General features: G+C 52.5%; 1 protein-coding gene across 2 annotated transcripts in view; it reads left to right on the top strand.

Moving 5' to 3' along the window:
* LOC308273908 (charged multivesicular body protein 3) overlaps window positions 1–18514 on the top strand; it is a gene marked incomplete at both ends in the record, with an annotated part of 40171 nt that extends 21657 nt beyond the window's left edge. Inside the window, 6 exons of one of the 2 annotated variants that reach the window (XM_080711315.1) lie at window positions 5694–5763; window positions 12172–12232; window positions 14057–14236; window positions 16802–16923; window positions 17988–18102; window positions 18372–18514. In XM_080711315.1, coding sequence (XP_080567441.1) covers window positions 5716–5763; window positions 12172–12232; window positions 14057–14236; window positions 16802–16923; window positions 17988–18102; window positions 18372–18514 — 669 coding nt within the window. Of the gene's footprint in view, window positions 1–5693; window positions 5764–12171; window positions 12233–14056; window positions 14237–16801; window positions 16924–17987; window positions 18103–18371 lie in introns of those variants that run through there. The other variant, XM_080711316.1, reaches the window with a different exon arrangement.
* Between the last annotated feature and the right edge of the window lie 3818 nt (window positions 18515–22332).

Genomic DNA, 22332 nt, shown 5'->3' with positions numbered 1-22332 from the left:
CATTCCTTCTATTTTTTTTATTTTTTATTTTGGTGGTACTGGAGGTGGAACCCAGAGGCTTTCTACCTCCGGGCTATACTCCCAGACCTTTTTTTTTTTTTTTTTTTTTACATTTTATTTGGAAACAGGGTCTCACTAAGTTGCTGAGAGCGTCACTCAGTAGCTGAGACTGGCTTCGAACCCGTGCGATCCTCCTGTCTCAGCCTCCCAAGCACGGGGATTACAAGCGAGCGCCACCACGCCCGGCTTTCCTTTCTTCTTTATAGCAATCTTTCTGTTTTGCTCTATTAGAGATGGAACCAGGACTTTACTTGTGCCAGGCACGTGCTGTGCCACTAAGCTATACCCGCAGCCCCATAGTTACTCTTTTTTTTTTTTTACAGTACGGAGGATGGAACCCAGGGCCATTCTACCTTGAGCTACACCCCAGCCCTATTTTTTATTCTTTATTTTGAAACAGGGTCTCACTGAAGTAGCTGAGGCTGGCCTTGAACCTGTGATCCTCCTGTTTCAGCCTTCCAAGTACTGGGATTACAAGTGTGTACCTCCACACCCTGGTAATTAAGGCTTTTTTTTTTTTTTTTTTTTTTGCAGTACTGGCGATGGAACCTAGTGGCATTCTACCTCTGAGCTATACTCCCAGTCCTATTTTTTTTTCTTTATTTTGAAACAGGGTCACACTGAGTTGCAAAGGGCCTCACTAAGTATTAGCTGAGGCTGTCCCGATCTTTCTGTCTCAGCCTCCTGAATGCTGGGATTACAAGCATGCACCACCATGCCCCGTTAAGGATTTTAAAAGTCCACTGTAGCCAGACGTGGTGGCGCACGCTTGTAATCCCAGCATTGGGAGGCTGAAGACAGGAGGATCGTGGTTCACAGGCAGCCTCAGCTACTTAGTGAGGTCCTTTGCAACTCAGTGAGACCCTGTTTCAAAATAATCAGAAATAGGGCTGGGGGTGTAGCTCAGAGGTAGAAGGCCCCTGGGTTCCACCCCCAGGACCACAATAAATAAAGGGCTAGGGTGTAGTTCAGAAGCAGAATGTCCGTGGTTCAGTTCCCAATACCAAGAAACAATGCGAACCCTGCATGCTTCTGTTGGGAACGAGCTCCTTTATGGGGGAGCAGTGTGACGATCCACAGGTGGCTTGAGGCGGATGGACGCGCTTGGAAGGCAGGCACGCGCTGAGCACACCGCAGGCCGGACGGCGTGCCGGAGGCTCCAGGCTCGGAGCTCAGCTCATCCCTGAATGAACACAGCAAATGATGGTTTCTCCACACCCTCCCAGGGGTGGGGAATTGAAGGAAATACTCAAGTCGACAAACTCTAGTGTTTTACTTTTTATTTCTTTTGTACTGGGGACTGAACCCAGGGGCATCCTACCTCTGAGTTCCACCCCCAGCCCTATTTTTTATTCTTTACTTTGAAATGGTCCCACTAAGTTGCAGAGGGCCTCGCTAAGCAGCTGAGGCTGGCTCTGAACCTATGTGATCCTTCGGTCTCAGCCTCCCAAGTGCTGAGCTTACAAGTGCGCGCCACCACGCCCGACAGAATAAAAATTCAACAGGAGGAGTCGCGGGTCTGTTGTGTGTGGTACTGGGTACTGAGCTCAGGCGCATTCTGCCTTCAGGCTACACCTCCAGCCCTCGTTTATTTTTTATTTGGAAACAAGGTCTCACCGATTTGCTGAGGCTGGTTTCGAACCTGCGACCCTCCTGTCTCAGCCGTGCATGCCATGCCTGGCCTGCTATATAGAACGGAGCAGGTCTCGTTTGATTCTGCAGACATTCCTGCCGGGAATTGGGTTCTGGTTTTCTAACCCAGGGCATTTCACTTAGGAATCTACCTGGCAAACGGGACAGCGCGAGCCTGGAAGCTCTGGGTACCACAGAGAGACCCAAGAACCAGCTGGCCGGTGGAGGAGGAACAGTTCTCGTTTTTATTTCTAGTTTTCATTTCAAATTCAGAGAAGGATGTAAAACACGAGCATTGAGGCCTCTCAAGTGGATACACATTTATTTGTAATATTTTTCAGGGATTGTGAAGAGAACGTACATCTGAGCACGGCTGTGCCTCCTTGTCTCTGTGAACAGATGGCCGGGATGTGATCCTGTTAAACACCTGCTGGGTTTGGCAGGAGCTGGGTTCCAACACCTCCTCACTTAGCTCTTCCCGCCCCTCAGACGAGAGCAGGCTTTGCGGGCGGGGGGACCGCACGACAGGGAAGGGAGGCCAATGGCCAGGTAGTAGCCCGCGCCTGAATCCCAGGACTTGGGAGGCTGAGATAGGAGGAGCACAGTTTTGAGGCCGGCCTCACTGACTCAGTAAGGCCCTCAGCAACCCTGTTTCAAAAGGAAAGATAAAAAGGATGTATATTAGGGGTAGAAGTCCCTGGTTCAACCTCCGGTGCCAAGAGAAAAACAAAACCAGGGCCAGCTACGTCCTGAGCACAGCTGGGGAGGGAGGCCGCGCGGCGCCGGGCTCTGACAGGTGCGCAGGTGTCTGTGAGCCCGGCCCTGATCCGTTCATAGGGCTGTCAGGACCTGGGGGTTCTGCACTGAGGTGAGACCGTGAGCCCAACCCTGTATTCCTTTTTCTTTCTTTTTGAGGAACTGGGGATGGAACCCAGGGGCATTTTACCTCCGAGCTACACCCCCAGCCCTATATTTTATCTTTATTTTTGAAATAGGGTCTCACTGAGTTGCAAAGGACTTCACTAAGTAGTAGCTGAGGCTGTCCTCTAACCACGATCCTCCTGTCTCAGCCTCCCAAATGCTGGGATTACAAGCGTGCGCCACCGCATCCGGCCCAACCCTAAATCCTTCTACATCCTCCGCCCTCCAGGACCAACATTAGAACGCTGCAGCGTTAGGGTCCAAACGCAGACGGTGTGGGCTCTTTGGCACCTGCTGTTTCTTTTGCTAGGAACACACTTTGCCTCTCTGTAGCCCAGATTTCAGGCCTCAGGTGTGTAGCATCCCCTGCTCAGGGGAGAGGCACTGACTACCGTGTTCTCTTTTTGGAACTGGGGGTTGAACCCAGGGGCATTCCACCTCTTGAGTTATACCGCCAGCCCTATTTTAGTTTTTTGGTGGTGGTACTGGGGTTCCTGGAAACCCTTCTACCTCCGGGCTACACTCCCGAACCTATTTTATATTTCTGAGACAGGGTCTCTTAAGCCAGCGCGGCTGGCTTTGAACCCGCGCGATCCTACTGTCTCCGCCTCCCAAGCGCGGGGATTACAAGCGTGCGCCACCACGCCCGGCTCCGCCAGCCCAATTTTATTTTTCATTTGGAAACAGGGTCTCACTAAGTTGCTGGGGATCTCAATAAATTGCTGAGGCTGGCTGCAAACCCAGATCCTCCTGTCTCAGCCTCGCGGCTGGGATCACCCACTTCCCCTGATTATCACGCCTGGCTCACCACATCTTAGAGTGAAGATTCTGGGAAATGATCTCAACCCTGCACGTTTGTACTTTCAGCCGTGGCTCTTCTGGAGTGTCCCCAAAGGCTCATGCGTGTCCCCAAGGTTGGTGCTCCCAGGTGGTGGTGGAAAGTTTAGGAGATGGGGTCTAGCTGGAGATGTGGGTTGTCAGGGTGTGTCCTTGAAGGGCTTATCTGTCCCCGGCCCTTCCTCCTTCTCATCCTTTGCTTTCAGCTGCCTCGAGACTGGAGGATCTCAGGTTCCAGGCCAGCCTCAGAAACTGAGCAAGACCCTGTCTCAAAATACAAGATAAAAAGGGCTGGGGGCATAGCTCAGAGTTAGAATGTCCCTGGGTTCAATCCCCAGTAACCCCACCCAAATACCTGTCCTAACCAGATTGTACAGGCTCTTTTTGTTCAGTTATTTGTGTGTGTGTGTGTGTGTGTGTGTGTGTGTGTGTGTGTGTGTCTGGGGATGGAACCCAGGGGCATTCTACCTCCGAGCTACACCCTCTGCCCTATTTTTTATTCTTTATTTTGAAACAGGGTCTAAGTTGCGGAGGGCCTAAGTAGCTGAGGCTGGCTGTGAACTGTGATCCTCCTGTCTCAGCCTTCCGGTTTTGTTCAGTTACTAAAGCCTACAGAAATCCTGGCACATAGTAGGCATCTGATCAGTACTGTTGACTAAATAGCAGTCCAATATTCTCCTACTTGAAAAATGTTTTTTGGCTTGTATTTATTTATTTATTTATTTTTGGCATTCTACCTCCCAGCTACACCCCCAGCCCTATTTTTTATTCTTTATTTTGAAACAGGGTCTCACTGAGTTGCAGAGGGCCTCACTAAGTAGTAGCTGAGGTGGTCCACGAACCACGATCCTCCTGTTTCAGCCTCCCGAATGCTGGGATTATAAGGATGCGCCTCTATGCCAGGCTTATTTTTATTTTTTTAATTATTATTATTTTTTTTTGGTGGTACTGGGGATGGAACCCTTCTACCTCTGGGCTACACTTCCAGACCTATTTTATATTTTTATTTGGAAACAGGGTCTCGTAAAGCCAGCGCGGCTGGCTTCGAACCTGCACAATCCTCCTGCCTCCGCCTCCCAAGCGCGGGGATGACAAGCGTGTGCCACCACGTCCGGCTTATTTTTATTTTTGAAACAAGGTCTTAATTGAGATTCTTACAACTTGCGGAGGCTGTCCTCGAACCTGTGATCCTGTTTCAGCCTCCCCTGAGAGACAGGAGCATGGGGCTGAGGCGATATAGGAGGGGTCCCTTTACTACGGAGAGTGAGGCAGAGACCGCAACCACCAATCACTCCCGGGGAAGAAGGCGCGCCTATTCCTCATAGTCGGATTCCTTTGAGAATCTCATAAAGTCACCATCAGTGTCGGGTGTACAACGACACACACAGACAAACAGGTAGGGAGGGCCACGCTGGAGACGACGTGGGCTCAGCAAGTGCTGCGACGGGGGCGTAAGGAGGGCCGCAGTGTGGACACCGCGACTGCGGGCGGTGTGGACACCGCGACTGCGGGCGGTCTGGACGCGGTGGGCGGGCAGACGGGCCGTGCGGGGCGGTCCGCTCCCAGTGACTCAATACACGCGTGTGCGGGCGCAGTCAGGAGTTCACATCTTACCTGCGTGTGGTGGCGCACGCCTGTAATCCCGGTACTTGGGAGGCCGAGACAGAGGGTCGCAGGTTCGAGGCCGGCTTCAGCAACTTAGCGAGACCCCAAGCAACCTGTGAGGTCAGTCCCTGCTCAAAAATAAAATAGGGTTGGGAGTAATCCCCTGGCTTCAATACTTCGATTTTCTTTCTCTCTCTCTCCTCTCTCTCTCTATCTCCCTCTCGGGAAGAAGGGAGAACCACCGACACCCGGCATTCCCAAAGCCCGCTTTGCTCCGGCGCGCACTGCGCACGCGCGGCCCCGCCCCCAGAGTGACGCGCGGCCCCGCCCCTCCGCGCACGCGCGCCGCCCAGACCAGCGTCCCGCTGCGGCCCCGCCCCCAGTGACGCGCGGCCCCGCCCCTCCGCGCACGCGCGCCGCCCAGACCAGCGTCCCGCTGCGGCCCCGCCCCCAGAGTGACGCGCGGCCCCGCCCCTCCGCGCACGCGCGCCGCCCAGACCAGCGTCCCGCTGCGGCCCCGCCCCCAGTGACGCGCGGCCCCGCCCCTCCGCGCACGCGCGCCGCCCAGACCAGCGTCCCGCTGCGGCCCCGCCCAGGCGGCTGCCGGGACCTGCCCCGGCCGGGGACCGGAAAGCCGGAAGGGGCCAGGCAGTTACGTTCATGATGGGGCTATTTGGGAAAACTCAGGAGAAGCCGCCCAAGGAGCTGGTAAGGCGCGGCGGGCGGGCGGGCGGGCGGGCGGGGGCGCGGGCTGGGCGGCCGCCGGCCCCGGGCTCCCCTCCGGGCCGTTCCCGGGACGCCGCCCGCGGGGAGTGCGGAGCGCGACGGGGGCAGCCGCGGCCCCGGCCGGCCCGGGAGCCCCGCTCCGGCCCCGAGTCGGCACGCCGCCCGGGCCGCGGAACCCTTCCCCGGGATGGCCGCCCCGCCGGAGGCCAACCCGCCCGGAGCCCGAGCCGCGGGCCCGGCCTCCTCTCCCCGGCCTGGCCGCGCACCTGTCCCCGGGCCCGGCCCGCGGCCCCAGCCCCGTCCCCGAGCGGCCGCCGTGGAGCCGGGCGGGGAAGGCGCCTCCACACCCAGCCCGCGCCACCTCCCGGCCCGTGGCTCAAGTGACTTCTCCCGCCTCGTTCTTCTGGTCTGTTGATTAGACTGTGCGACCGCAGAGTAATCCAAGAGGAGACGGTGTGGAGTTTACTAGCAGTGGTAGTGAGGGCCGCCTCTACAGTTGCTGTGGCCTTGCTCCTCCAGGACCATCACCATCACCGTCACCGTCACCTGGAGGCTTTCACAACTCGGTGGCCCCGCCGGGCGTGGTGATGGCGCAGCTGGTAATCCAGCTTGGGAGGCTGAGACAGGTGGATCGCGGGTTCCCGGCCAGCCTCAGCTACTTATATGAGGCCCTCTGCGACTTAGAGCGACCCTGTTTCAAAATAAAGAATAAAAAATAGGGAAATAGAGGTGGAGCTCGGAGGTAGAATGTCCCTGGGTTTCATCCCCAGTACTGCCAAAAAAAAAAAAAAAAAATCCTCTGGCCTTACCCCAGACCTATGGAATCCAGTTTGAATTCTGGTAAGATCTCTAGTGATTGATTAAGTATGTACACTGGACAGCACCCACCTTTGTCTGTACTGGAGCGCTCTCTACCACTACTAGCTCAAGCAGGCATGATGTCAGGCGCCCTGTGGGAATATCAGCCTTATTAGGTAAGTACTATTATCTTCACTTTATAGGTGTGGAGCTGAGGAAGAGAGTAATTTGCCCCAGGTTATGTAGTTTGTAAATTACACAGCTGATGGGGATTGAGCTTGTATTGATTGCTAATAAGGGAAGTATGAATTGCTAACAAGAACAAGCCTTCCTACCGAGGCAGAACAGTAAAATTCTCAGTCTCTAAGCCGTCAGCTAAGAGCCCTGGTCAAGGTTGGCTTTGGCCAGCGAAAAGTTGGCGTATAGCCTGGCTGAACACTCAGTGCTGAATTCACAGACACCTGTACTTAGAAAAGAATTATGCAGGCCCTCACAAAAGTTTAAAGTTAAAAGATGGAATAGCAAGCTGTATTAACTCAGTATTATAACACAAAATAGTTATAGCCCTAAAACCACCATACTTTAAAAGGCTATATTCCTGTGTCTTTCTTTTCTTTATTGTAAAACAAGTTTTTTTTTTTTTTTTTGGTGGTACTGGGGTTCCTGGAAGCCCTTCTACCTCCGGGCTACACTCCCAGACCTATTTTTACATTTTCATTTTGGAAACAGGGTCTCCTAAGCCAGCGCGCGTGGCTGGCTTCGAACCTGCGCGATCCTCCTGTCTCTGCCTCCCAAGCGCGGGGATTACAAGCGTGCGCCACCACGCCCGGCTAAAACAAGCTTTTAATCTAGTAACTTCTAGCAGATAGAGATAAGGGGATGCTGATAACTTAGAACACAGGTGGACAATACAAGCTTTAGACTTTAAGAATAAAAAATAGACAAAGCACAGCTTGTAATCCCAGCATTCAAGAGGCTGAGAACAGAGGATTGCGGTTCGCAGACAGCCTCAGCTACTTAGGCTCTCCGCAACTTAATGGACCCTGTTTCAAAATAAAGTTTAAGCCGAACCTAGTGGCACACGCTTGTAATCCCCATACTTGGGAGGTGGAGACAGGAGGATTGCACAGGTTCAAAGCCAGCTTAAGAGACCCTGTTTTCAAATAAAATACAAAAATAGGTCTGGGAGTGTAACCTGGAGGTAGAAGGGTTCCATCCCCAGTACCACACACACACACACACACACACACACACACACACAAAATAAAGATTAAAAAATAGGGCAGGGGGTGTGCTTGGAGGTCAAATGCCCCAGACCCGCCCCAAAATAAAAAATAGACAAAGAACAAAGAGACCTGTCAGGGGCTCCCCGCTGACTGAGCTGCACACCATTGGTGTCAGACGCTCTGTCCCTGTGAGCCGAACTAAGGCTAACAGGAAAGGTGCGGCACAGCTAACCAGGGGCAGCACCCGCGAGTTGGGAAAGGACGACTGTTGGCCTGCGGGTAGGCAGGAGGGACGAGGGCCAGTTCCTAGACCTGCGAGCTCCAGGGCGCCAGCGCTCACTTTTGAGACCTGCCGCATTCTTCTCTGGCGTGGTTTCAGCGCTCCCGCCACCTCCCCTTTCTGCCTGTAATAAAAACTTTGCTTAAGCGTGCAGTGGTTGTCGCTATTTTTTCTAAACTAGCTAAGAACAGGCACTCATGGTGACATCCCAAACCATAACAGAACCAGCAGTTGTAACCTCGTAAGTTTCATTCCGAGGCCTGTACTCCTAACTACCATTCCATTTGTGCCTCCTCTCAGAGGGCACTGTGCAGATGGAGGCAAGGCAGAGTAGCAGAATCACTTTAAGAACAAGGATGGCTTGGCTAGCACAGAAACCTCACAGGAGCTCAGGTGAGAGGGCTCACATCGCCCATGGTGTGCTATCGGGAGAGCTTAACCTGTACTGTCCTTACCCAAGACTTATTTTTATTTTTTATTTTTTTTGGCGATACTCTAGATTGAACCGGGGGGCTTTCTACCTCTGAGCGACACCCCCCAGCCCTGGTTTTTATTCTTTATTTTGAAACAGGGTCTCACTGAGTTGCAAAGGCCCTCACTAAGTAGCCGAGGCTGGCCGTGAACTGCAGTCCTCCTGTCTCAGCCTCCCGAATGCTGGGATGACAAACGTGCGCCACCACGCCCGGCTTCTCTTTTTTGAAATAGGGACTTGCTAGGTTGATGAGCGTCTCACTGCTTGCTGAGGCTGCCCTCAAACCTGAGATTCCCCTGTCTCATCCTTCCATGTACTGGGGGTTATAGGTATGCAGTACGATCCTTGGGTTTGGGAAATGCTTTTTTTTCTCTGTAGAGCCGATTTGCAAAGTATTGAAGCCACCTCTGGATATGAGGAGAAGTAATGTTGGTTTGGTGGGGGTTTGGGTTTTTATTTTTTTGGTGCTAGGGATTGAACCAGGGGCATGCTACCTCTGAGCTACACACCCAGACCTTGTGTGTTTGAAAACAAGCTCTTGCTGAGAGTGTCCTTAAATTGCTGAAGCTGGTCTCAAACCTGTGACCCTCCTATCTCAGTCTTCCAGGTACTGAGATAACAGGCATGCACCACCACACCACACTTATTTATTTTGGTACTGGGGATTGAACTCAGGCATTCTACCTCTGAGATTTTATTTTTTATTTGGAAACAGGGTCTCACTAAATTGCTGAGAGCATCACTAGGTTGCTGGGACTGGCTTTGAACCTCCGATTCTCCCGGTCGTAGTGTGTTACTGCTGGGGGCTGGCACGCGTGGGCTTGTGGGCCCTGGTCTTGGCACTGGGTAGGCAGGGGCCAGTGCGGCCATGCCACCCCGTGATGGCTGTTGAACACGGTCCCCTGTAGACCACGGTAAGATATATTACAGGTGGTGCCCAGAGCTCTGAGCATCAGCGTGAAGGTGGCGCTAGATAAGTGTTTGAGTGGCGCGTGCTAGGATGGGATTAAGTACGCCTGCAGGGCAGTTCCATCCTTGTAAGCTGGGCATTGTTTCAAATTGGTGGAGATATTTTATTATTATAAAGAGCCTTTACCAACTAAAGCTTTCTGTGTGTGCGGTGTTGGGGATTGAACCCAGGGGCATTCTACTTCTGAGTTACACCCCAGCCCTATTTTTTTTTAAATTTGGAAACAGGGTCTTGCTGCATGGATGCGAGCTGCACTGAGTGGCTGAGCTGGCTTCGAAACCGTCCTGTCTCAGCCTCCCAGGTACAGGGTTTGCAGGCGTGCGCCACCACGCAGGGCTCAGAGGAGAGGGCAGCGGGAGGAATTGTGTCGGCGCTGTCCCTGGTTCTTTCAGCCTCGCCTGAGTCAGATGCTGTAGCACACAAAGATTTAGTGTGAAATTTCCTCCATGAGGAGCCGGCGTGAGGGTGCACGCTTGTCATCCCAGCACTCGGGAGGCCGAGACCAGAGGATCGTGGTTCGCGGCCAGCCTCGGCTACTTAGTGAGGCCCTCTGCAACTCAGTGAGACCCTGTTTCAAAATAAATATAAGAACTAGGGGGGGTGTAGCTTGGAGGTAGAATGCCCCTGGGTTCTATACCCAGCACCCCCCCGCCACACACACACACTCTCTCAGAATTTGGTAATCATTCAAGTGATTTTCTACTTCTCAACATCTACCCTGCATTTTGTGTTGGTTGGATACTGTTTTTTGTTTGTTTTTGCTGTGCTGGGGATCGAACCCAGGGCCTCCTCCATGCTAGGCAAGCGCTTTACCACTGAGCTACGTCTCTAGGCCTAACATGATTCTCAATTTTTTTATTTTCCCGGTCCTGTTGGCTTGATGTTTAGTGCTTTGGAGGTTTTTACCCGATGAGGGAAAACATCACGGTAGTAAAAGATGTGGGTGGGAACTGTCTAGTTAAAGGAGAGAAGGAAAGGGTGGCTTGTGACCCAGGTGGAGTAGTTTTACTGTTTTTGTGTGTGTGTGGTAATGAGGATTGAACCCCCAGGCACTCTGAGTTGTACCTGAGCTATACCCTCGGCCCAATTTTGTTTTTATTTTGAAACAAGGTCTTGATAAGTTGCTGAAGGCCTCGCTTATTGCTGAAGTTGGTCTCCTCCTGTCTCAGTCTCCCAAATACTGGGATTACAGGTGTGGGCCACCATGCCCAGCTGTAGAGTAGGGGTGTGTGTGTTGCTGGGGATTGAACCCAGGGGCATTGTCCTTCCAGCTACACTCCTGTCCTGTTTTCTTTAGGGACAGGGTCTTGCTAGGTAGATGAGTCTCACTGCTTGCTGAGGCTGTCTCCAAATCTGTGCTCCAAGTACTGGGATTAAAGGCATGCAGTCATGCCCGGCTAGTGTACAGTAGTTTTGAAATGTATAAAAGCTGAAAATCTTCTGATGCTGTAAAACTATTTTTGCCTACATACCTCTTGAAAAATCTTTGTGTACCTGTAGGGTACCATGCTCCCCGGGGCCCCTAAAGTGCTTCTTACTACCTGCCTTTAGCTAAGAACCTTTGAAAAGCTTGGAACGCCTGTGCCCGTGGATAAAGTGTTGGCGGTGGAGGGAGAATCTAGCCCTAACCGGCTGGCTTGTTTTCTCTTTTATATTTTTGCGGTACTGGGCATGGAACTCGGAGGCATCATACACCCCCAGCCCTATTTGTTTCAGTTAAAATTTTTTTTTTTTTTTTTGGTGGTACTGGGGTTCTGGAAGCCCTTCTACCTCCGGGCTACACTCCCACACCTATTTTTACATTTTTATTTGGAAACAGGGTCTCCTAAGCCAGTGCACGCGTCTGGCTTCGAACCTGCGTGATCCTCCTGTCTCTGCCTCCCAAGCGTGGGGGTTACAAGCGTGTGCCACCACACCCGGCCCAGTTTTTTAAATTTTTGAAACAGGGTCTCACTAAGTTGCAAAAGGCCTCACTAAGTAGCCGAGGCCATCTGTGATCCTCTGGTCTCAGCCTCCCAAATGTGTGTGCCACCAACCCTGGCCTAACCGGCTTTCTTTGAAAATGGCTTTATTAGCCAGGCGTGGTGGCGCATGCTTGTAATCTCCGCGCGTAGGAGGCGGAGACGGGGATCGCACAGGTTCAAAGCCAGCCTCCGCTACTTAGTGAGGCTCTCAGCAATATAGCCCAGAGGTAGAAGGCCTCTGAGTTCCACCTCCAGTACCACCAAAAAAAAAAAAAAAAAAAAAGGCTTTATTTTTTGTGTGTGTCTGGAATAAATATAAATTAATGCAAAGATTCTTCAATTTTAGTTAAGAGCATTGGCTTTCTTTTTTTTGATGCAGGAGGGGGTTTTGCCTCTAAGATACACCCCCACCCTATTTCAATTCTTTTATTTATTTGTGGTACCAAGGATGGACCTTTTACCTTGGGATACACCCTCAGACATATATAATTTTTAATTTGGAAACAGGGTCTCACTAGGTTGTTGAGAGTCTCACTAAGTTGCTGAAGCTGGCTTTGAACCTGTGCGATCTTCCTGCCTCAGCTTTGCAAGTACTGAGATTACAAGCCTGTGTCACCACGCCTGGCTAGGCTAAGATTGGCGTTGGCTTTCTTAAAATTGCTTATCTAAAATTTTTCCAGGTCAATGAGTGGTCATTGAAGATAAGAAAGGAAATGAGAGTTGTTGACAGACAAATACGAGGTGAGTTCCCCTGTAGGCCTCGAGCCTCCCGCTCTCAGTGCGCTTTGCTTCAGTTGTTAAAAACCAGCTGCATTGGGAGCTGAGACAGGAGGATCGCACAGGTTCGAAGCCAGCCTCAGCTACGTAGTGAGGCTCTCAGCTTCTTAGTGAGACCCTGTTTCCAAATAAAATAGAAAATAGGTCTGGGAGTATAGCCCGGAGGTAGAAAGCCCCTGGGCTCCACCCCCAGCACCACCAAACAAACAAACAAAGGAACAAATAAAAACCAACTGCATCTATACAAGGCATAGTTAAGTTCCGTTGTGTGTGTGTGTGTGTGTGTGTGTGTGTGTGTGTGTGTGTGAGAGAGAGACTGGGGGTGGAACCCAGGGCTTTCTACCTCCGGGCTATACTCCCAGACCTATTTTACACTTTATTTGGAAACAGGGTCTCACTAAGTTGTCATGCCCGGCAAGAGACCCTGTTTTAAAATAAAGAATAAGCTGGGCGTGGTGGCACACACTTGTAATCCCTGCCCTTGGGAGGTGGAGACAGGAGGATTGCACAGGTTCGAAGCCAGCCTCAGCTGGCTTAAGAGACCCTGTTTCCAAATAAATATATAAAATTGGTCTGGGAGTGTAGCGCGGAGGTAGGAGGGTTCCATCCCCAGTACCACAAAAATAAAAATTAAAATAAAATAAACAATTAGGGCTGGTGTGGTGGCGCACGCTTGTAATCCCAGCATTCAGGAGGCTGAGACCAGAGGATCGCAGTTCGTGGACAGCCGTAGCTACTTAGTGAGGCCCTCCGCAACTCAGAACCCGTTTCAAAATAAAGAGTTAAAAATAGGGCAGGGGGTATAGCTTGGAGGTAGAATGCCTCTGGGTTCCAACCTCAGACCCACAAAAAATGAAAGAAAAGAAAAAGAAAAGAAAGAAAGGAAGGAAGAAAGGAAGAAATAGGGCTAGGGGTGCAGCTTGGAGGTAGAATGCCCCTGGGTTCCATTCCCAGACCCACAAAAAATAAATATAGAGTGGCTCTGTTTTTCTTTTGTTGGTGCTACTGGGGATGGAACTCAAGGGCATTCTACCTCTGACCTACACTCCCAGCCTATTTTATTTTATTTTATTTTATTTTATTTTATTTTATTTTTTATCTTGAAGCAAGGTCTCACTGAGTTATGGGGGCCTGACTAAGTTGGTCCTGTCTCAGCTTCCCAAGTATGGGGATTATAGGCATGTGCCTGGCACCACGCCTGGCTCTCTTTTTGAGTTTATTTATTTATTCATTTAATTATTTTTTGTGATGCTGGGGATTGAACCCAGGGGCATTCTACCTCCAAGCTACAACCCCAGCCTGATATTTTTATTCTTTATTTTGAAAGAAGGGCTCACTAAGTTGCGGAGGGCCTCACTAAGTAGCTGAGGCTGTCCGTGAACTGCGATCCTCCTGTCTCAGCCTCCCGAATGCTGGGATTACAAGCGTGCCCACCACGCTCTGCTCTCTTTTTGCTTTTAAATCAGTGTTTCATGGTGGTGCACACTTGTAATCCCAGTACTGGGGAGGCTGGGACCGGAGGATCATGCAGATGCGAAGCCAACCTCGGCTACTTAGTGAGACCTTGTTTCCAAACAATATATAAAATAAGACTGAGAGTGTGGCCGGGAGGTAGAAAGCCCCTGGGTTCCATCCCCAGTGCCACAAAAGAAAAAAGATTCCCTGTGTTAACTTTTTTATTTTAGCCTCTAATATGTTTTCCTATTTAATAGACACTTGTAGTTCACAATACAAACAGCCAAGTGCCGGCATGTCTGAACGCCCTGGCTTTGGTGCCCTGTCATTCAGATATCCAGCGAGAAGAGGAGAAGGTGAAGCGCTCCGTGAAGGACGCAGCCAAGAAGGGCCAGAAGGATGTGTGCGTGGTCCTGGCCAAGGAGATGGTCAGGTCCCGGAAGGCCGTGGGCAAGCTGTATGCGTCCCGCGCGCACATGAACTCCGTGCTCATGGGGATGAAGAACCAGCTGGGTAAGCTGCACGCCCGCATGGCCTGGTCGCCCCGGCCTCGTTGGCAGCGCAGCTGCGCCGCCAGTCCCCATCCCTGTGACAGAGTACCCGAGGACAGCCGGTGTAAAAGAGAGAAGGGTCGATCTGTCCCAGGTCTCAGAGGGTTCACTCCACGGCTCCTTGGCTCTGGTGTGTCAGACCTGGTGCTGAGGCAGATTCCCCGGTAGGGAGCTTGCGTGGCACGGGCTGCATCCTGAGTGTGCTGCCCAGCCAGGCGCCCCTCATCACAGGCCCCGCCCTGAGCACCGCTGCGGGCCAGGCCTTGGATGCGCGAGCTTTTGGGGGACATTGTGGATCCTCGCCCTAACAGGTTCAGGCCCGGTCTTTATATCTTCTTAGTTAGGGTGTTTAATATTATTATTACAACTTTTATTTCTTTGCTTTACCAGCTTTTCATTGGGGCGGTACTAGGGATTGAACCTGGGTGCACTCTATCTCTGAGCTACATCCCCTGCCCCATTTCACTTTGAAACAGGGTCTCACAAAGTTCCAGAGGCCTCGCTAAGTTGCGGGGCTTGCGGCTGACCTGCCACCCGCTTCAGCCTCCCAAGTGCCGGAGCTCAGTGCGCGCCGCTGCACCCAGCCCGTGTGTGTGGTCTCCGTCGACTACTCGGCCTTTCTGGTTTTTACTTAATTCAGTACCTGTATTCCGAGTTTTCGTGTACTATGTATTTTCTCCTACAGTCCACGTAAAGAAATTCTTTTTTTTTTTTTTTTTTCAAAACTAGGGATGGAACCCAGGGGCATTCTACCTCCGAGCTCCACCCCCAGTCCTATATTTTATTCTTTATTTTGAAATAGTCTCGCTGAGTTGCAGAGGCCTCACTAAGTAGCTGAGGCTGGCTGCGAACCGCGATCCTCCTGTATTGGGATTACAAATGTTTGCCACCACACCCGGCTTCAATTCTATTTTAATGTCTAACAATTTCTTATATTAGGAAATAGCACAGAAAACGTGTGCATGTGTGTACGAACGTGTTAGTTACGAGGGGCGTTCTGACTCTGAACTACACCGCCAGCCTCTGTGTGTGTGTTCTTGGGGGTTGAACCCAGGGCCACTCTACCTCTGAGCTGCACCCCAGCCCTGTTTTGTTTTTCAATTTGTCTCACTAAGTTGCAGAGAGCTCATTATGTTGCTGAGGCTGGCCTCAGCCTGTGATCCTCATATCTCAGCCTCCCAGGTACTGGGATTATAGGTGTGTGCCATCACGCCTGGCTGCTTTGGCCTTTTAGAAACTATTTTCCCAATCTGATTCATTATCAAGTTAAATCTTTTCATAATGTTTTATTTCTAAGTTCTTCCCCTTCCATTTGACTCTTTTTCTGGTTCTTTTAATAAAAAGTGTATGCTGTGTGTGTGTGTGTGTGTACACACGTACACGTGCATGCGCGGGGGGGGTATACTGAGGATTGAACCCAGGGGCATTCTACCTTCAAGTTATATCCCTAGCTCTATTTTTATTCTTTATTTTGAAACAGGGTCTAAATTGCGGGGGACCTCACTAAGTGGCTGAGGCTGGCTGTGAACCTGCTGTCCTATCTCAGCCTCCCAAGTATTGGGATTTAGGTGTGTAAAATCATGCCTGGCTTTTTTGTTGTTGTTGTTGATGGCATTGGGAATTGACCAAAGGGCATTCTGCCTCCGAGCTACACTCCAGCCCTGTTTTATTTTGAAGCAGGATCTCGCTTGGCTGATGAAGTCTCATTACTTGCTGAGGCTGTCCTTGGGCTGTCCTTGAACCTGTGATCTTCCTGTCTCAGCCTCCCCAAGTACTGGGGTTACAGGCGTGTGCCACCATGCCTCGCTGCCAGCTCCTTATTTTGATGAGCTGAAGACAACGAGGGGAATGGTCGTCTGCTTACCAGGATGGTCTCCTCTGGAGAAGAGGGCAGCAGGCGTGTGGTCATGGAGGACGCAGAGGTGTTCCCCAGCACAGGGCCCACCCCATCCTGACTCGCGTATCAGCCCAGTTTCTCTCGTTTTCCCGAGGAGCAGCAGCCAGCTCGGCACAGGCAGGTGCTGCCCAGGCTGGCGATACGGGAGCCTGGGCTCTCCTGAGGTCTCCTCGCCCAGCGTGGCCCTTGCTACACCTGGGCTTGTCCTTGGCTGCCAGTCATTTCAAGTTGGCTTCTGGTTAGCTACAGTCCTTTGACTACTCTCCAGACTGGCACGGTGGTGTGCGTGCTGTCAGGCGCAGTGGTGAGTGCTCACCACACTGATGTGGTGTGCGTGCTCTCCGACAGTGGGGTGGTGTGCGTGCTCTCAGGCGCAGTGGTGTGAACGGCCTCCAGACTGCGTGGTGGCCTGAGTGCTCTGACAGGTGCGGTGTGTGCCTACTCAGACAACGCACTCAGTGGTAGCCCAGCAACACGCAGTTTCGAGAAGCCAGGACCTGGCTCTGTAGAGCGCGCCATTCTGAAGGCACCTGGGTAGGTTGGGCCGCCTCTGCCCGGCTGTGGGAGCGGCTTCTGGTGGGCGCTCGGCTCCTGGCTGACGAGCGCTCCTGACGCAGCCTTGCCTTTCAGCGGTCCTGCGGGTGGCTGGCTCCCTGCAGAAGAGCACGGAAGTAATGAAGGCCATGCAGAGTCTTGTGAAGATCCCAGAGATCCAGGCGACCATGAGGGAGCTGTCCAAGGAGATGATGAAGGTGACCGGCGCCGCCGGAGGGAGCAGCTCTGGGTGTGCCGTGCCCTCGCCTCGCTGCCCCTCCAGCGCTGGAGGGAGTAGCTCTGGGTGTGCCTATCCTCGCCTCGCTGCCCCTCCAGCGCCGGAGGGAGCAGCTCTGGGTGCCCGCCCTGGCTGAAGCCAGGGGCCGAGAAGACAGGCTGGCCAGATGCTGGGTTCTTTAGAAGAAGCAGAGGGGGGCTGACAGGCCTGTGATCCCAGTGACTTGGGAGGCTGTGACAAGGTGGCAAGCTTAAAGACAGTCTCAGCAAGTAGTGAGACTGATCTAGCAAGACCCTGTTTCCCAATAAAAATAAAATAAGTCTGGGGGGTGTAGCTCAGGGGTAGAATGCCCCTGGGTTCAATTCCCAGCACCACAAATAAATTAATTTAAAAGTAAAATGGGGCTAGGGAATAGCTCAGAGGTAGGATGCTCCTGGGTTTAACCCTCAGTACCACAAAGACAAAATAAAAGTAAAATGGGGCTAGGGAATAGCTCAGAGGTAGAACACCCCTGGGGTCACTCCCCACTGCCACACCCCAAAACAGAAGCAAAAGCCAGGTATAGTGGTCCACTCCTATAATCCCAACACAGGAGGATCAAAGGTTCTCAGCTCGCCTCTAATGAGATCCTGTTTCAAAATGAAAAAATAGAGCTGAAGGCGTATCTCAGTGGCAGAATACCCCAGGGTTCAGCCCCAGTTCTACCAAAAATAAGTATCTGGCCTTTACCCGATGGTCCAGAAGCCCTGTCCCGTCCTGCTGGGCAGCGGTCCGCTGTGGGGAGCCGAGGGGTCCTTTCAGAGCCGCGGCTGCGTCGCCGGGTCGTGTTTGTGTTTTGGGCGTGGGCTCGTGCTTCGCCTGCGCGGCAGACTCCCCTGCGGAAGGCGCCGCCCTGCAGCGGGGTTGCAGGACCGCCACGAGCCTCCTGCGTGGCCCTCCCCAGCCTCGGTGCGGAGGGGCCGTCCTTCCCTCGCCTCCTGCCTGGTGGTGCCCGCGGCGTCTGGCGGGAAGGCCCGAGCTTCACGTGGCGTGTGCTTTCTTTAGGCTGGGATCATAGAGGAGATGTTAGAGGACACGCTTGAAAGCATGGAGGATCAGGAGGAAATGGAGGAAGAAGCCGAGGCGGAAATCGACAGGATTCTGTTTGAGATTACAGCAGGTAGGACGCCGGGCGTTCTGCCTCCAAGCCGCACTCCCCGCCTCATTTCTTATTTGGAAGCAGGGTCTTGCTGCGTGGCTGAGGGCCTCCTCAGTTGCTGAGGCTGGCCTTGAGCCTGCGATCCTCCTGTCTCAGCCTCCCAAGCGCTAGGATCGTAGGTGTGCGCCGGCACACGCGCTTCACGCCCCCTCCGTACCTAGCCTGGTGGCCAGGAGAGGCTGAGGGGCCGTCCACTCCCGTGGTGCCAGCCTGTTGTTGTTCCTTTCCAGGGGCCTTAGGCAAAGCTCCCAGCAAAGTGACCGACGCCCTGCCCGAGCCTGAGCCTCTGGGAGCGATGGCTGCCTCGGAGGATGAGGAGGAGGAGGAGGCCCTGGAGGCCATGCAGTCCCGGCTGGCCACGCTACGCAGCTAGGCCCCGGCCTCCAGCCTCCGGCCTCCTGGCCTCGCTTCCAGGCCACCGCGCACTCCTGCACTCCAGCTCTGTCTGCCAGCCTCGGAGGCGGCGCTGGGCTTCTCTGCAGAGGCTTCGTGTCTGTGGGCTCTGAGGTGGGTGACAACTGTCAGGACTCCAGACGCAGAAGCCTCGCTGAGGGAGGGGAAGACGTCCATCTTCTCCTGAAGCAATCCTGAGCATAGTCAATCGCCCGAAGGTTGAGGACTGTGAGTGTGTATAAAACACTATATAAATGGGTTTTAATAAATTTCTGCTTTAACACTTGGTCCTGTTGTAGACTGTCATGGGCGGCGGCTCTCAGGCGTGGCTGTCCCAGGCCATTCCTTGGCGGCCCTTGGAGAGCACGGCGGTGCTGGCCCTCGTCCACGTGTCCTGCAGCTGCCCTCCAGCCTCGGTGCTGGGGCCGCTCACCCCTCGGCCGCAGCCCTGCGCTGGCTGGTGGCCTTGTGCAGGGCACGGCCGGGCGGGCCGCTCGGCCTCCCCAAAGCCGGAGCTGACGCAGAGGACCGGCCCCACCAGGGGCGTTCTCAGGAAACATCTAGAAAGGGCGCTGGGGCCTCGGCCGCAGCTGCCTGCCTGCCGGGTGTGTGGGAACGCCGTGCAGCCGCTCTTCGCCGCGTGTTTGCACGTGCCTCCCGGTGCTGCGTGTGCTCAGCTGACCTGGGGCAGAAGAAAGCCGAGCGCTGCCGCCCGGGGCTCCAGCTGCCCAGAGTCGAGCGTGCCCTGTGGCTGCTGCACAGGCCTAGCCTGCCACACGCAGCAGCAGCCCCGTGGGCGGCCGAGAGGACGATCGCAGGTTCGAGGACAGCCTCGGCAAGGCTCCCCAGGAACTTAGACTGTTTCCAAATAAAATATAAAATGGTGTCTCTCACACACACACACACACACACACACACACACACACGAGAAATTCAGACACTCCCAGAAACAGAGAGGTCTTCAGCACTAGACAGCTGCCTTGCCATCGTGTCGTGTCCTTAAGGCCGAATGAACAGGTAATGGCTGAATGCACAAAGAATAAAGAAAGGAAAGCTTGTCAGAGGTCCTAGGGCTGAGGATGGAAGGCAAGTTACTGCGTACGGAGCCCGGAGTTTCCGGTTGGGGCGAGGAGAACTTTAGAAATACACCCCCCACCCCGACGCGGCCCGCGCACGCCCGCCATCCCGGTCTGTGGGAGGCCGAGGCGGAGGGCCGCAGGCTGGCGAAGGAGCCCGGCGGCTTGGGCGCCGTCTCGAAGGCCCCTGGGTTTGCTCCCCACAAACCTGCCTCTACCTGGGGCCTTCCGGTGGTGGTGATGGTGTAGACTTTTGATTTGCAACTCATTTTTAATACTACTTATATTGTCAAAAAGTTATTTTGCAGTACTAGGGATTAAACCTAGGGGCATTCTACTTCTGAGCTATGCCCCCAGCCCTATTTTCTTTTTTTTTTTTTTTTTTTTTTTCGGGTCTGGGGATGGAACCCAGAGGCATTTGACCTCTGAGCTACACCCCTGGCCCTGTTTTTTAATTCTTTATTTTGAAACAGGGTCTCACTGAGTTGCAAAAGGCCTAAGTAGCTGAGGCTGGCCACAAACCATGATCCTCCCATCTCAGCCTCCCAAGTGCTGGGATTACAAGCGTGCGCCACCACACTGAGCTATTTTATTTCTAATTTGAAACAGGTCGATGAGCGTCTCACAACTTGCTGAGAGGGGCTGTCCTCATACCTGCAGTCCCCCTGTCTCAGCATTCCAAGTACTGGGATTCTAGGCGTGTGTCGTCATAATTTTGAATTTTGATAATAAAAAGCCTGTTTTAAGAATTTATTGCCGGGCATGGTGGTGCATGCTTGTAATCCCCGCGCTTGGGAGGCAGAGACAGGAGGATCGCGCAGGTTCGAAGCCAGCCGCGCGCGCGCTGGCTTAGGAGACCCTGTTTCCAAAATGAAAATGTAAAAAATAGGTCTGGGAGTGTAGCCCGGAGGTAGAAGGGCTTCCAGGAACCCCAGTACCACCAAAAAAAAAAAAAAGAAGAATTTATTAATGCACTATTCCAAACTATTACTTAATAATTTAACAATCTCCAGTGTATTTGTCCTTAGGTTTTCATTGCTAACACTTATTAGTCAGTTTGTGCCTTTCCTGACAAGTCTTGCCAGTTTGCCTGTTTTGCTGATTTTTCCCCCAAAGGCGGTGCAGTGCTGGACGCTCGCGTGGTGTGGTGGTGGGAGGTCGTGGAACCTTTAAGAGGTGGGGCCTAGTGATGGCCAGTAAGCCCCTTGGAACGGAGCTGGTCTTGCAGAGTGAGGTTTTTGGTACCCCGGGGCATTGTACCTCCAAGCTACGCCCAGCCCTAGGGGTGGAGCTTGCAGGGAGAATACCACTAGGTTCAAGGGTTCAATCCCCAATGCCACAGGAAAAAACCAAAAAACTTTGTAGCCGGGCCTGGTGGCCCCGGCTGGTAATCCCAGTACTGTGAAGCTGAGGCAAGATCAGGCCATGGCCAGCCTCAGCAACCTCTTGAGGCCCTCCACAGCTTAGACCCTGTTTTGAAATAATTAAACTAGTGCTGCAGGTGCAGCTCGGAGGCGCACTGCCCCTGGGTTCCATCCCCAGTGCTGAAAACACACGTTTCTAGTAGGGATGGAAGCCGGCACCCTACCTCTCAGGTACACCCACCCTTTTTTTTGTTGTTTTAAATCAGGGTCCTGCTCGGTTGGAATCTTGCTACCTTGCCAAGGCTGTCCTTGGATGTACAATCCTCCCAACTCAGCCTCAAGACTTAGGAGGGGACTCTCTATATTTGGTACTGGAGCTTGAACAAAGGAGCACTCTACCTCTGAACTACACTTCCAGCTCTTTTATTTCAAAATAAGGTCTTGCTAAATTGATGAGGCTGGCCTCAAACCTTTCCACCCTCCTGTTTCAGCCTCCCAAGTACTGGGATTCCAGGCCCATGTCCCTCTGCCCGGCCTGACCCTGAGCCTCTCTGGCTTCCCAGCTCACCTTTGCTCGGCTGGGCTGCCATCCACCTTGAAGTCTTCCCCAGAGGCCCAGCAGATGGCGCTGCCAGATCCGGACTCAGCCAAAACTGTGAGGTAAGTAAACCTCTTTTCTTGATAAAGCTAACTTGCCTCAGGTATTTTGTTGTAGTAATAGAAAACACTATCAGTAAATGTGTTCCTAGGAATGTGACAGCTCGTTGCTATTGTATGTATTTAAATTTTCATTTTTATTGCTAGTATTTAGCATTTGCTTTTTAGAAATTATTATTTTGTTGATAATAGGGGTGGAACCCAAAGGCTTTCTACCTCTGGGCTATACTCCCAGACCTATTTTATACTTTATTTGGAAACAGGGTCTCACTAAGTTGCTGAGACCTCACTAAATAGCTGAGGCTGGCTTCGAACCTGTGCGATCCTCCTGTCTCAGCCTCCCAAGCGCGGGGATGACAAGCGTGCCCACCACGCCCGGCTTTTTAGAAATTATTTTTATATACTGTTATTTTAACTTTTTATAAATGCACTTTATCTAGTTTACTGAGACTATTGAATTTCATCTAAGATTCTTCCTCCATCTACTGAAGTAATATTTCCCAGAGCTGGGCGTGGTGGTGCACGCGCGCAGTCCTGCAATCCTGGAAGGTAGATTCCACGTGGTCGTGTTCTGTTACTCTAGTGTGTATTTTGTAGAGGATTTTTGCATCATCTTTGCTGAAAACTTTGGTGTGTAATTTCCTTGAAATGTCCTAGTGATTCTAGATGTGATATCAAGATCATGATCTGGATTATTCCCT

Source organism: Muscardinus avellanarius (genome assembly GCF_963383645.1).
Source record: "Muscardinus avellanarius genome assembly, chromosome: 15".
In the NCBI taxonomy this organism is placed as follows: Eukaryota; Metazoa; Chordata; class Mammalia; order Rodentia; family Gliridae; genus Muscardinus; species Muscardinus avellanarius.
Note: the sequence above shows the minus strand (reverse complement) of the source record. Positions and strands in the feature narration are given on the sequence as shown.